The sequence below is a fragment of the Camarhynchus parvulus genome, chromosome 2, assembly GCF_901933205.1.
Source record: "Camarhynchus parvulus chromosome 2, STF_HiC, whole genome shotgun sequence".
Lineage (NCBI taxonomy): Eukaryota > Metazoa > Chordata > Aves > Passeriformes > Thraupidae > Camarhynchus > Camarhynchus parvulus.
The window spans coordinates 119,861,243-119,874,460 of record NC_044572.1 but is presented as its reverse complement, the minus strand read 5'-3'; the positions used below and the strand labels follow the sequence as shown (position 1 = coordinate 119,874,460).

The 13,218-nt window shown below is 43.4% G+C and overlaps 1 protein-coding gene across 1 annotated transcript; it reads left to right on the top strand.

Moving 5' to 3' along the window:
- Positions 1–1,704: 1,704 nt before the first annotated feature.
- RPL7 (ribosomal protein L7) lies at positions 1,705–9,512 on the top strand. The gene is made up of 7 exons (XM_030943259.1): positions 1,705–1,836; positions 2,958–3,060; positions 3,783–3,949; positions 4,592–4,729; positions 5,092–5,201; positions 6,298–6,508; positions 9,448–9,512. The coding sequence occupies exons 1-6, from the start codon at positions 1,823–1,825 to the stop codon at positions 6,504–6,506; spliced, it is 741 nt and encodes a 246-aa protein (XP_030799119.1). The 5' UTR covers positions 1,705–1,822; the 3' UTR covers positions 6,507–6,508; positions 9,448–9,512.
- The last annotated feature ends 3,706 nt before the right edge of the window (positions 9,513–13,218 follow it).

Here is a 13,218-nt window from a genome sequence, read left to right as displayed (position 1 = left end):
AAGTCCCGGGGTGCGCCGCGCCCCGCCGGAGCGCCATCTCGGGTGCGATGGCGCAGCGCGGGTGAGAGCAACGCGCACGGGCGCTGAAGGTTCGTGCTCGGGGCTAGAGACGCAGGGAAGCTGGAAGCCCACTGGAACCACCGGGCCACCGCAGGATGCACGATGCCCGCGTGCCTGCGGATCCTCTGCTGAGCTGTGAGAAACCGCTCAGGAAAACCCTCATGGCTTCTTGGTCTGTCAGCTAGGTACAGAGGTCACTGATATCGCACTTGACGCTGACTGAAATAGGAGCTCACAGGTGCCAGCACACGGAAAGTATTTTCTTCTGTGCGATAACAGCGGCCGCTCCCTGTAGCTGGGCACCCTGCGGCCACTCGGCGCCGGAGCATCCCGCTCCTCCATTTGCCAGTTCCGGAGGATGAGGACCAGAGCGTGCCCTTGCGATTTCCCACACATGGGTGTGCAAGACTCATCCCACTGCCTCTGCTCGCCTGCAGCCGTGTGCCTTAAGTGCACAACGCTGCGCTTGCTTCCGTGTGTAGCCGCCAGTTTTCAGAAAAGTTGTGGGAACTTTGTGAACGCTGCCTCACGGATTGAGCATAAATTCCAATTAAAAAGTTTCGGAAGAAAGCGCAGACAACCTCTTAAGTAGATATTGCAGGTGGTTTTGCGTGCTGATTTTAATCCACCCCCTTTATAATACTGCTAATGAGATCAAGTCATACAAACGTCTGTATTAGCACAAAATAACACTATAATAAAAAAAATAATATTGATACACCTGTAACTAGGATCCAAAGCACTTTCAGTAATGTTCTCAGGCGTTACTGCTGTGCGACACCTCTGCGTGCTGTTAATTAGCAACAAATAAAGTCAGTAAACGTAGAGCTCGGCATTCCTTATGTCTACACGTTTTGTTTGTTTGTTTTTTTACATCAGACAGTCCTCTGCTGCTCAGAGTTCCACTAATTTCTCTTCTTCCCGTGTGTGTGTGTAATGATGTGCCGGTGTCTCCCAGGGTGATTTTAGCCGCGCACAGGATGAGACAGGAGCCGCAACCTTGAGCAGCCTTCCAAGCTGCTGTGCTGGGCAGCGCTGCTCCCCGAGCCGCCCTCCCTGCTCCACTGTGCAGTTACTGATTCCGCATGGCGAACCGAAAAGATGTCCAACCTGACGAAAACACATCCCGGCAGAAACCCGGCAGCCCGTGGTTCCCGTTCGCCCATGCGTCCCAGTGAAGGATCCTGCGGGCAGCATTCCCCCCCAGCTCCATTCCCGCCGCGGTACTGAGCGCGGGCGGGAGGTGGCGTTAAGGACGGGGTTTAGGGCTGCAATAGGGGAAATCCTGCCGCATGCAAGACCGATGGCAGCCCCGCCACCCAGAGCTCGCCCTCAGCCTCCTGCAGGGAAGGCCGGCTCTGGTGGCGAGGCGGGACCCGCCCGGCCCGGGACACAGCCGGTGCTCCGCACATAGGTAGCACCCTGGACACAGCCCGTGCTCGGGACACAGCCGATCCCGGGACACAGCCAATATTCAGGAAGTAGCCGGTGCTCGGGACACTGCCAGTGCTCGGAAAACAGTTGATCCCGGGACACACCCCATTCCCGGGACACCGCCGGCCCCAGCCCAGCTGCGCCGAAGGAGTTCCCGGACGCTTTTACCTCAGGCACTCACCGGACACCCCGGCACTCGCACGGCGGTCAGGCACAACGGTGGACGTCCAAACCCGGGGTCCTGCTGACGGGCAGGGCCTCGGCTGCGCGGGCGAATGAGCTAAGAGCGCGCCGCGCATGCGCACGCCCCTCTCTTCCGGCGCTGACCATGGCGGACAAGGAGTGAGTCCCGTCCCTCCCGCTGCCATCCACCGCCATCCGCGGTCGCCGCGCCGCCCGAGCCCTGCTCACACCGCCCCCGGGGCCGCCGCGCCTCCGCCGGGGCTGGGGGCGGTGGGAGGGGAGGGACCGGCGCGGCGGAGATGGAGCCGCCGCTGGCCCGGCCCTTCCGCGGGTGGCTGCTGCGGCCGCAGGCCCTTGGCGGGGTGGGGAGGGAGAGCAGGCCCCGAGCGCCGTGGCGGCCGGGAATGGGGAGCCGGGGCGGCGTGTTCCTCCGGGCTGGGCGGGCGAGCAGGGCTGTGCTGGGGCTGGAGCAGGGAGAGATTGTCTGCCAGGCTGGTGTAGGCTCTCGTCAGGGTGGTTGTGGCTCTGCAAGCGCTGTTCTGACAAGTTTTGTCATGTCTAAGAGTTTTAAATCTCCGGGACAAGAGAGAACGGGGCACAGAGTGATGTCAGGAAGCTCTGCCTGAAGTTAAAGAGAAACTTCTCCCGTACGGATGACCACGCAGTGGAATAAGCTGCCCAGAGAGGTTGTGGAGTTTCCCTCACGGGGGTTGTTCAAAACCATCCGGATGCAGTCCTGTGCCATGTGCACTGGGACGATCCTGCTTGAGCAGGGAGCTTGGACCAGATGATCCACTGTGGTCCTTCCCAACATCACCCACTCTGATAGTCTGAGCAACATGAGAATCCTGTCAAATGAATTTCACAGTACTTCCAAATAAGCTTTTTCTGTCAAGTACCTGTTGAAACGTTCATTGATCAGGGAGAAGTTATCTTGGAACGACTTTGTTTTCTTACCGGTTGTAGCAAAGTGTAGGACAGGTCTTTGTAGTTATGGTTGTGTGCAGCTCTGGTGGGTCTGTCAGGGTTTCTTATCTGGTACAAAATGTGAAAGATGCAGGTTCTGGACCACAAAAATCACCCAATACAGTGCCAGGGAGTTGTCCTGGGATGCTGTTCCAGGCCTAGGAACAGTGAGGATGAGGAAGATGCAGTGGAATGGCTCAAGGTAGCAAGGCCTGCGCGCTTGTTATGTTTAAGAGTTTTGGTGTGTGTGTCACGTGTACTGTCACTGAGTTTCTTTCCACCAGCTAAAAGCTTTTATTTTTGCTCTCATTTAGAGTAAAGAAGGTGCCCTCTGTGCCCGAGAGCCTGCTGAAGAAGCGGCAGGCCTATGCGGTCATGAAAGCCAAACGTCAGAAGAAGATTTTGGCTATAAAAAAGGTGAATGTTCTCTGATCCTTTGACTCAGATTGTTTATCTGCTGTTGTAGCAGCTGCTGCTACTGCTGATATGATGCAGTACAGAAATTCACAGGTTGTTGATATATTCTTAAAGTTTTGGACTAAAATAGGCTTTTAGTGGCTGATAACAAAGTTCTGGGCAGAGTTAAGGGTAGAGTGTACAGCTCTCTAATGTACAGGGCAAGAAGTTATAGCCTTTGTAAGGGGAGCTTGGTGTGTGATCAGAGAATCCTAGAACTATGGGGGATTGGAAGGGGCCTTAAAGATCATCTAGTTCCAACCCCTCTGCCATGGACTGGGATACCTTCCACTAGACCTGGTTGCTCTAAGATCCAATCCAACCTGGCTTTGAACACGGTTAGGGTTGGCCCATCCACAGCTGCCCTGGGCAACCTGTTCCAGTGTCTCACTGTCTTCACAATTCAGCATTTCTTCCTTAAATCTAACCCAAATTGTCCATCTTTCAATTTGTACCCATTATTCTTCATCACCACAGTGCTGATGGAGAGTCAGGAATGATAACATTGCTTGCTGTGTAACAGCTTGCCAGCTTCTCTGGAGCATCACTAAGTGTGTTCTGAGCTGTATGATACTGATCTGTGTTACCTGGGGGCAGTTCTAGAGTATGGCGTGTTCCTTGAAGGTGATTTTCATGTGTTAAAAGGCATTTTCTAACTTTAAACAATTTCCAATTTACTGCAGTACCGCAAGGCACAAAGGAAGCTCATCTATGCGAGAGCCCAGGCTTACCACAAGGAGTACAGGCACATGTACAGGCAGGAGATCCGCATGGCCAGGATGGCCCGGAAAGCTGGCAATTACTACGTGCCAGCTGAGCCCAAACTGGCATTTGTGATCAGGATAAGAGGGTAAGCTTGGGTACAGATATCAGCAATTTTATGTTCAAAAGTATTGAAGTTGTCTTTCTTGTTACCTCACTCTTCTGAGAGCTTAAATATATTAATAAGATAAAGCCTTCTACAAGTGGCTTGAGAAGTTGTTGGTAGATACTGTACAAGCCCTTGAGGTGTGTTTAATTAAGGGCTAAATAATTTTGCTGTCTTCAGGGATCCCTAAATTTTAAGAAGACAAGGCTGAAAATATATGCAGACAATTATTCTTTCTCGCCTTAAACTTGATAAACTTAACATGCCCCTATTCCCAAACATTCTGCTGAGCTGTTCCTCAAGTGTTTGTTTTGTTCTACTCTGGTAAAGTGTTACAGAAAACTAAAAAAAAAGTGTGATTGGAAGAATTATGTTCATGACAGCGCAAGGCTAGTTCTCAATTGTTTCAGTATAATACTTGGTTCTTTTCATGGAAATTGATGTTTTAACTTCATACTGAAATATATTGCAATAGTAAGTTAATTTACTAAACTTGCTTTGTGTAATTCATGAAATGTGTTTTTGTATGGGAGCATTGCTGTTGTGTTTTGGGATTGTTTTTTAACCTGATGCCTCGTGTTTATGGGATGTTGATAATTCAGGCTGTTTCACTTTCCTCTCCAGTACCAATGGTGTCAGCCCAAAGGTTCGCAAGGTTCTGCAGCTTCTTCGCCTGCGGCAGATTTTTAATGGCACCTTTGTAAAACTCAACAAAGCCTCTATCAACATGTTGCGGATTGTTGAACCCTACATTGCCTGGGGGTGAGTGAAAGGCACAAGGCCCAGTTGTACCTAATCAGGGTGCAAGTGTTGAGTGGGTTTTGCGATTTGCTGTGCTGGACTTGCAGGGTTTTTTTATCTTCTGTGTGCTTTCCTGTCTTTGAATTGAAAATGTGGTTAAGGCAGTGCTTTAAAGGTAATGGCTGCTAGGTATGATTGCACTCCGGTACTGGTGTTCTTGGGAACTTGCTGTGAGATTTGCTTCTGTGTTTACATGTGGGACATGCTGAAATGGTCTTTAATTGTTTGATGTGGAAGTCCAAGTCAGGAATGTTAAAGTTGCCCTGAAATGAGGCTTGCAAAGATGTAAAATTCCTTTTTTGAACGTGACTGTTTTGTTTCAGCTACCCTAACCTGAAGTCCGTGCACGAGCTGATCTACAAGCGAGGTTACGGCAAGATCAACAAGCAGCGCATTGCTCTGACCGACAACCGCCTGATCCAGAAACGCCTTGGTAACTTCTGCTGGGCAAAGGGGAGCCAGCTGCGTGCCTCAGGGTGATCAGTGCTCAGCTGGGCAGCTGTCCTGAAGTGTCACTGCAGTACACTGCTGTTCAGTTATCATCTCTTCTTCTGTCCTAATTGTTTAATACAAAGCAAGCTGGAAGTAACTTCCATCATAAAGTACTGAAAACAGGTGTAAAGAATCAAATTTTAGCTTTTTAAATTTGTAATGTTAAATGTAACCTCCTTGACCTTTATGAGGTAGGTCTTTGAGTAAAGAAAAAGTGCTGTAGCATGAGTCATCATAGCTTGGAACTTTCAGACTTTAATATTAGACATTTGACTTTTGTGATCTGGTAAACAGACTTTTTAAACTTGTGGAAAGAACTGCGTAGTAATCAGTGTATTCATTAAAAGCAAAGCATGGTGAACAGTTGGGATACAGGCTGCTCTGGGAAGCTCCCTTCTCTTGCAGTCCTGCCAGAATGAGTGAAAGTGACCACTCAAGTCTCTCCCTTTTTTGGGCATTTGATTTGCACTTTCCTTCCGATTAGGCTGTGTCATACCTGTTTCTTTTCCTGTGCAGTGGATAAGCATCCAAAAGATACATATATTCTGTCATAATGTCTTTTTAGCACTGTTTTACAAGAGTTAACTTGTAACATATTGCTGAAGACTCTGGAAAAGCATTAAGGAAACATGCTGTAGCATTTTTTCAGCATCCTAACTTAATAGCTAGTGAGTTTCCCTGAGTTACACATTGCAGTGATTTAGGTGTGTTTAATCTAGCTTTTCTGCAAAGAACAGTGCTTTCCTAAGATTCAGTAAGTGTGGGTTGTTTTTTGTTGTTTCTCAGTGCTGACAGCAAATATTTAACAGTTGAAACTGATGCCTCTTGCCAAGTATGCCATCTAAATGTTGACTTGGCTGCAGCTAATCCATTTTAATTGGAAAAGTCAGTCATTCAGTTTCATGACAAAGTGAGTGGTTTCTGACTTCCTGAAGTTTATCAAAATAAGTAGGCATGACAGTAACAACATGATAATTTTTAGTTTGTTATTGACCAGTGCCTCTGAAGTCTTTCTGAAAACTGTGTCTGAATTTTAGGAAAGCTTGGCATCATCTGCATGGAAGATGTGATCCATGAAATTTACACTGTTGGCAAGAACTTCAAAGTTGTGAACAACTTCCTTTGGCCCTTCAAGTTATCCTCTCCTCGGGGTGGAATGAAGAAGAAAACAATCCACTTTGTGGAAGGTGGGGATGCTGGTAACAGAGAAGACCAGATCAACAGACTCATAAGGAGAATGAACTAATGGTGAGATACTGCCCAAGGCTGTCAACTGTTCAGCTCTGCAGGCTGCTGTCATTTGTCAGATATTCAAGCTTAATAGAGGCTCACTCATTCTTGGGTGGTACCTACAGTATAAAGCTACTTGAACAATATAGTGTTCTGGTTCTATTTTGGAAGTCTTACTAAAGCTTAAACATTTAGGAAGTTAAATGGTCAGTGTCACTGATATGTTTAGGAAATACAAACATTACCAATAACTTGTTTTAAAGCCTTATTTGATTTTATGTTGGGAAACCTTGAGATCTTGGCTAAAACTTTTCAGCCTCATTAATAACCTGTTAATATGATTGAAATCTTGTGATTGCAAGTACCATGTTTTTTTCAGGTTTTATAGAAAAGCCTGATTAGGACTGGTCTAAATTTTCAGCTTGTTCAAGCTTCTGAATGATTCATTTAAAGCTTTCATATATAGTGACCAAGTTGGTAATTTTGAAAGACTGATTTGCCCATTTGAGTAATCTGTCCTTTAAAAATGAGAAGGTTTATTAACACTTAAAGTGATTGAACAGTGACTGCTGAGTCCTAAAGTAGGACCTACTCCAAACAATGTCTTATTTGTTGTTGTCACTCTGCTGTTCTTGCTTTGGTGAGAAGTCTCTACCATTCAAAGCCAACCCATTTTTCGGAAGTTCTTGTACTTCACTTTGCTTTTTAGACACTAAACTACCTTCAGTGTTGCCCATATCTTAGTTTCAGTCAAATATCTTTTTGGTCTGACAGGTATGCTGGAATTTAAGAAAACTTCATTGTCTTAAGGTGTTTGGAAAGGATATGAAACAAAAACCTAATTTTCCCCAAACTAACTCCTCCAGAGTCAAAATGTGGTTTTTTTTTTTTTTTTTTTTTTTCGGTTGGCTTGGTGGGATTTGTTTGGTGTAGGGTTTTTGTTTGGTTGGTTTTTGTGAGGTTCTGTTTTTTCTTTTAGATCAGATACTCAGTTTTCATATGAATTTCTACCTTCAGAGGATTGGTACATAAAAATGGGTAGTGTTATGACTTTACAGTTTAAAACAGGTACAGTTCCATTTAGATGATTCAGAAATTAAATTTTCTGAAATTTGGAAATTAAAGTTTCTGAGGGGAAGGAAGTTTTATGTTTTGTTTTGCTGTTTTGGTTTTTTTCCCCTCAAGTCTTTTAAAAATACTCTTATAACCAATGCACAGCAAATTGAGCTCATTAGGCTCTGCTTTCTGTCCAAAGAGCTAAAGGAGATCTAGGAAATACTTTCCATTTGATTGACAGCATTAGTTCTTGAAGCTTTTTTGTAGGCCGCTGATTTCCTCAGTTCAAGCTCCTTGCATGTTGTGCTGTTATCTACTATCTGTGAAGTCAGCAGAGTTTTAAAGCACTGCTTACGTGGCATGTGGAAATTCCAGCTTCAGGAAGATAGTTCCTTACTGGAGACAGTGTTCTTGAAGAGCTTTTTAGCTCAACTATGGGAAGATGTTGATAACTCTGAGAAGCAGAATTGCTGTAGCGTTTGGTGCCTGGGGTGATGTTAAGTTACTCCCATTACTATTCTTGTAGAAATTTTGCTGCTGGTGGCAGAAACTTCAAGGTTCAGTACTGGCAAATGTGTCCTTGAAGTTAGTGCATAACCAAGGCTGAGGAGGACTGTGTGCTCCTGTCTGATTTCTGAGCATGGTGCTGTTTTTAATGGAAACACTGCATCTTTTCTGGCAATGTTTCCATTAAAAACAGCACTATGCTCAGAAATCAGACAGGCAGTATAGATCCTTTCTGCTCTATCTTCCCTACTTAAGGCAGATGTATACTGATAATGTTGTTTTCAGGACCCTTCCTAGAGATGGGAAGCTTCTAGTTCACTATTGCAGTTGTTGTACATTCCTGCAACAGTTGGTGTTTTGGCAGACAAACAAAGGATATTCATTCATCTAGTTGCTCATGTTTTTCACTAGACTTGTAGCTCAGCATCCCATGTAAGTGGTATACACTAGAGCTTTACCTCATCTTTTAATTTAGGAAGTGACCTTGCAGTTTCTTACTTTATGCTTATAAGCAGTTGCTGTGCTTTTCCTGCAAACTAAATCTAAGATAACTGATAGTTCTCGTCTCTTCAACTTTCTTTTCCTGCTGTTGTGAATAGAGTGCATGTTTAAAATTCAGGTAACCTACATGCAGAAAATAGAAGAATGTTGTAGTTTCTACTGAGGCTGTGGGCAAACTAGAGTAGTAGGTTCAGGTGACGTACAGGCAGTACTTTCTCCAGGTAATCTCATTATGAAGAGCTGTGTATCTGAAGAAGAGTATTCCTCTTTCCTGTTAGTAGATAGTTTCCTGCTGTTTGTCTTTACTTCTTGTTCTATGTGACACTTACTTCTTAAGTGATATTCTCAAGTGAATGAAAAAAAGTAGACTTCCAGTACTGATTCCTTTGTATAGAGTGGGAGGAAAGAGCATAGTACTTGAAAGCAGCATATTTGCTATATGTTGCTTGAAAGCAACATAAATATTGGCAACATACTGAATTTCATCAGTTTTTCAAGCAAACTTTACAGGAACTGGACCCAAGTCAGCTTTTCTGCTTTCATTTTTGTATGTAAACAGTCTCTGAAATGTGCCAAAAATGAGAATGCAGCAAAAGTTAGAATATGCACAATGTCTTGGCATGTCTTTAAATATCAAGTATAGGTATCAGTGGTTCAAGGTGGAAATGTTTATCCTGTTAGGTCTGGTACTCAAAATCTTTGTTTGCAGTGAAGAGATGTTAATGTAGAAATCAGTTACCGTGTGTGAGACTACTGCAGTCTTAAATCCAGTGACAAAATGAGTGTTTTCAGCCAAAACTACAAACTGTAAAAATGTATTACTTTTTCATGTGGCCAGAGTTGTTTGAGATCTACATGTGCCTAATGATACCTTTTTCTTCTTTGCCTTGCAGGTAAAGATGCCCAGCTGCAATATTTCAAAGTCTGGTCTGTTAATAAAACAATCTTGCACAAAACAGTCTATTGTCTCAATTGGTCTCTTTTTGTAAACCTCTTCTGAAGTGACAGCGTTTGTGAGATTCAGTTTGGAGTCATGTGTTTCAAAGAGCCATAGTTTGAATTAGCAGTATGTAGATATTGCTTAACCTTCATTTGGAGGAAGAAAATTTGTGGAAGCATTTGTGCAGGTAACAGATGAGTTTATGAGTTGCAACAATAAATTACAAACTGAGCTGTGTGCTGTTGTTAAGTGGGCAGGGTTCCTGCTTAGTTGTAGTGCATCAGAAAGCTGTGTGAAAATCTTTTTATGTAAAGAAGCAGCAAGTGTAAATCTGTTCTTAACATCTGAAGATCACAGAATCATAGAGTGACCTATGTTTGAAGGGATCTTCAAGATAAAATCTAGTTTCCATGCCCCTGCCATGAGCACCTTTCACTAAACCAGGTTGTTCAGAGCTCCATCTAACCTGGCCTTGGGCACTTCCAGGAATGGGGCAATCCACAGCTTCTCTGGGCAACCTGTTCCAGTACCTCACCATCCTCACAGTAAATAAGTTCTTCCTAAAATCTAGTAAAATCTACTCTCAGTTTGAAGCCATTGCCCCTTGTCCTGTCCCCACATAGCCAGGTAAAAAAGGCTTATTGTAGGCTCCCTTCAGGTACGGGAAGGCCACAATCAGGTCACCCCGAAGTCTTGTCTCTGCTGAATAATCCTGATTCTATTAGCCTTTCCTCATGGGAGAGGTGCTCCATCCCCCTAATCTTTCTGATGACCCTCCTCTGGCCTTTCTACCATCAGTTGACGTCCTTCCAGTGCTGGGGACCTCTGAGCTGCCTAATTACTTTCAGCTTTGAACATCCTCAGGTATTTTTTGCCAAGGAAGTATAAAGTACTTAACAAAATAGTAATTTTTTTCCACATTAAGTGTAATCACTCAATTTAATGACATAATTTGTTTGCAGTGTTAGGCTGTAGGTACCATAAAGTGGAAGAGCACAGTATTCATGAGGATATGAACAGTTGCTGATAAATGTGTAGGTGTAGCAGAGAAACAGATTAGAAAGCCAGGGACTGGTAAAACACATAACTGCATTCAGACTGATTTCTCATCTTGCAAGCACTTTACTGGAGGAGTCAGCTTGCTGAGGCATTTGGTGCAACAGATCAACAAGTTGTGTCTGCTCTGACTGAAATACTTGGTTTTTTTCAGGTCAGGTACAGGCAAGCTGTATTAAAAGTACCAGTGAGGAATCCCCTTATAAAATTCACGGTCATTGATTTTTATGACAATTTCTGCAAGAGCTTAGTTCTGCACTTCAATTTAAATAAAACTTAACAACAAAGCTAGTTTATTAAAGTTTCTCAGAAGCTAGTTTTTAAATGGCATGGACATTTATGATGGCAGCTTAACTAAAAATAGTTGAGTGCTTTTATTTGTGAATGTGTTTGGGCATTAGCAAAAGAGCTGAGTGTCAGTCACTGGATCAGTGTTTCCAGCTACTTGAACAACAGAGTTCTAAAACCAGAACTAAAAATTCCCCTATTGTGAGCCAAGCTCCAGAATGTAGTAACATAGCTGCTTGTGCCTAAATACAAAAGTACCAACACCTTGGTCCATTTAAGCTAACTGCACTAAATCAGAAAAAAATAGCATTTCCTCACAGCTATTCAGTGCAAGTAATGGGACTGCATGCTTGAAAGAGGTTTAATGTGTGAATGAGTTTGAAACCATAAAAGTATTTCATTAGGCATCTTCATAAAGTGAGTGATAAGCTATTTTACAAGGAAGAAAAGCATTTTTGTAAAGTTGCTGGATGAAGGGGAAAAATATTACAATGAAAATTACAATAATCACTTTGCATAATTAATGGATTTGATTTTGTAAGAGTACAGTGTTACTTAAGTTTAGAATTGCACCAACGAGCAATGAATTTTGCATGTTGGGGGGCATGTACCCAAGGAAAGTCTGTTGACCTTGGTATACCTGTTCATTTGTTTCAGTTTGTAGTGTGTTCACTACTTCTCTACAGCATTTTCACTTATTTCCCTCTAACTCACACATGTACTAGTATCTTAACAGACAAGCATTTTGTGAACATAATGAAGCCATACAAATGGATCACATAGTGTGATAGGTATAGAGCATAAAATGTTAGCTCATTAAGTTAATCAGTTCTGTAGGACCTTGCTTGTCTGATAAGAGTGCCCTATAGGTCCCAGATTTTGTTTAAAGGAGTACATTGTAAAGCATTAGTGAGGAGAAAGTTAATTTGGTTTTCATGGTACTTAAGCAGCTTATTTTTCTTGCCTGTCTCGGAAATCCTCTTTCAGGTAACAGCTGCAAAATGTTAGTACATAGTGTGGAAACATACTAAAGTGAAGTTGTGTTTGAGGCAGTAATTTGGTGTAATTGGTCACCTTTAATAGGACAACTTTCAGGATTTTTGGTGTTGCTTTTCAGGCATGTCCCATAGTAGGTGTTTACAGAAACAGCTCACAAGCTGATAGCTAAGGCCAGAATTTGCACTAGAAATGTGTCACAGTCTATTTACTCAGTGCGTGCATTTTGGAGCATTTATGAGGCAATTTAAGTTTAAATGTAGCAGACAAAGACAATCCCTAAACAAAAAATAATCCAGATCCTTAGTCAACGTTCTACGATAAAGTTCAGGTTCTTGGAAACATGTTGTTACTCATTCACTGTCCATAACTGCCAGCTGCTGACAGATTCTGAAGTAAAATTTCTGTGAGCTCCTCTCCCCTTTCCGAATGACCAACATCTTCCTGTTAGTTCCTCAGAACTGAAGCCAGAAGCTTTACCTAATAGCTATTGGAGGAGCAACAGGAGACTGAAATGCTAACAAGTCACAAATTTTTCAGGCATGCTAAGGTTTATACGCTTTTCAGTTAATTGATATGCCTTTCTTTGCTGGTGTCCAGCTCATACAGCTTGTTTCACTATCACCAAGTGTAAAGTCATACATCTGGAAATGGAATGGGAGCCCATCCCAAGGATCAGTGTTTCGAGAGAAAGTTCGGAGACATGATGGATAGTCAGCTGAACATAAGCCCCCACTTGGCCAAATGCAATTCTTGGATGCATTAAAAAGAGAATATCAAATGGTATGGGGGAGGCAATACTACTTTTGTTCCAGTAGTGCTTACACTAGTGCCAAATGCAGTATCCAGTTCTTGTGCCAAAAATCAAGCACATGCCTTGTAATACTCACAGCCCTTACTTTAAAGGCAGACGGTTACAAAATGAGTATCTACCTATAATTGCCTCCATGAAGAAAAGTAGTTTGATAATAGAGAATTCTTTGATCTAACAAAGCTATAATAGGATGAAATGTCTTGAAATTGAATCCAGACAAATGTTGGGATTTAAGCAAACAATTTTAATGGAACATAATTAGACACTGGAACACTTAACCAGTGGTGTGCCAGATTCTTTGTTAGTGGTCATTTCTAAACAGAAGCTTTGGGTTTTTCTTTCTTTGAAGCATATGCTATATTTCTGAGATTTGTTGAGGGCAGTCCTGGCGCCTCTTGCTCAGCAGAAGTTACTAAATGCAGGCCCTTCAGGTACTTGAGAGATACAAGTCAGAGCCTTGTTTTAAGGTGTCTGGCCACCCAGAGTGACATTCAGAATGGTTATAGGGGAACTTGGACTACAAAGTCTAAGTGTAGTGCATAACGGGGTGAATCACCTAAACCTCAGCAT

Excerpts from the sequence above, each read along its gene's own strand:
- RPL7 (XM_030943259.1), top strand. Across the intron at positions 3,061-3,782 it reads AGATTTTGGCTATAAAAAAG|TACCGCAAGGCACAAAGGAA; the intron begins GTGAATGTTCTC and ends AATTTACTGCAG. Across the intron at positions 4,730-5,091 it reads GAACCCTACATTGCCTGGGG|CTACCCTAACCTGAAGTCCG; the intron begins GTGAGTGAAAGG and ends GTTTTGTTTCAG.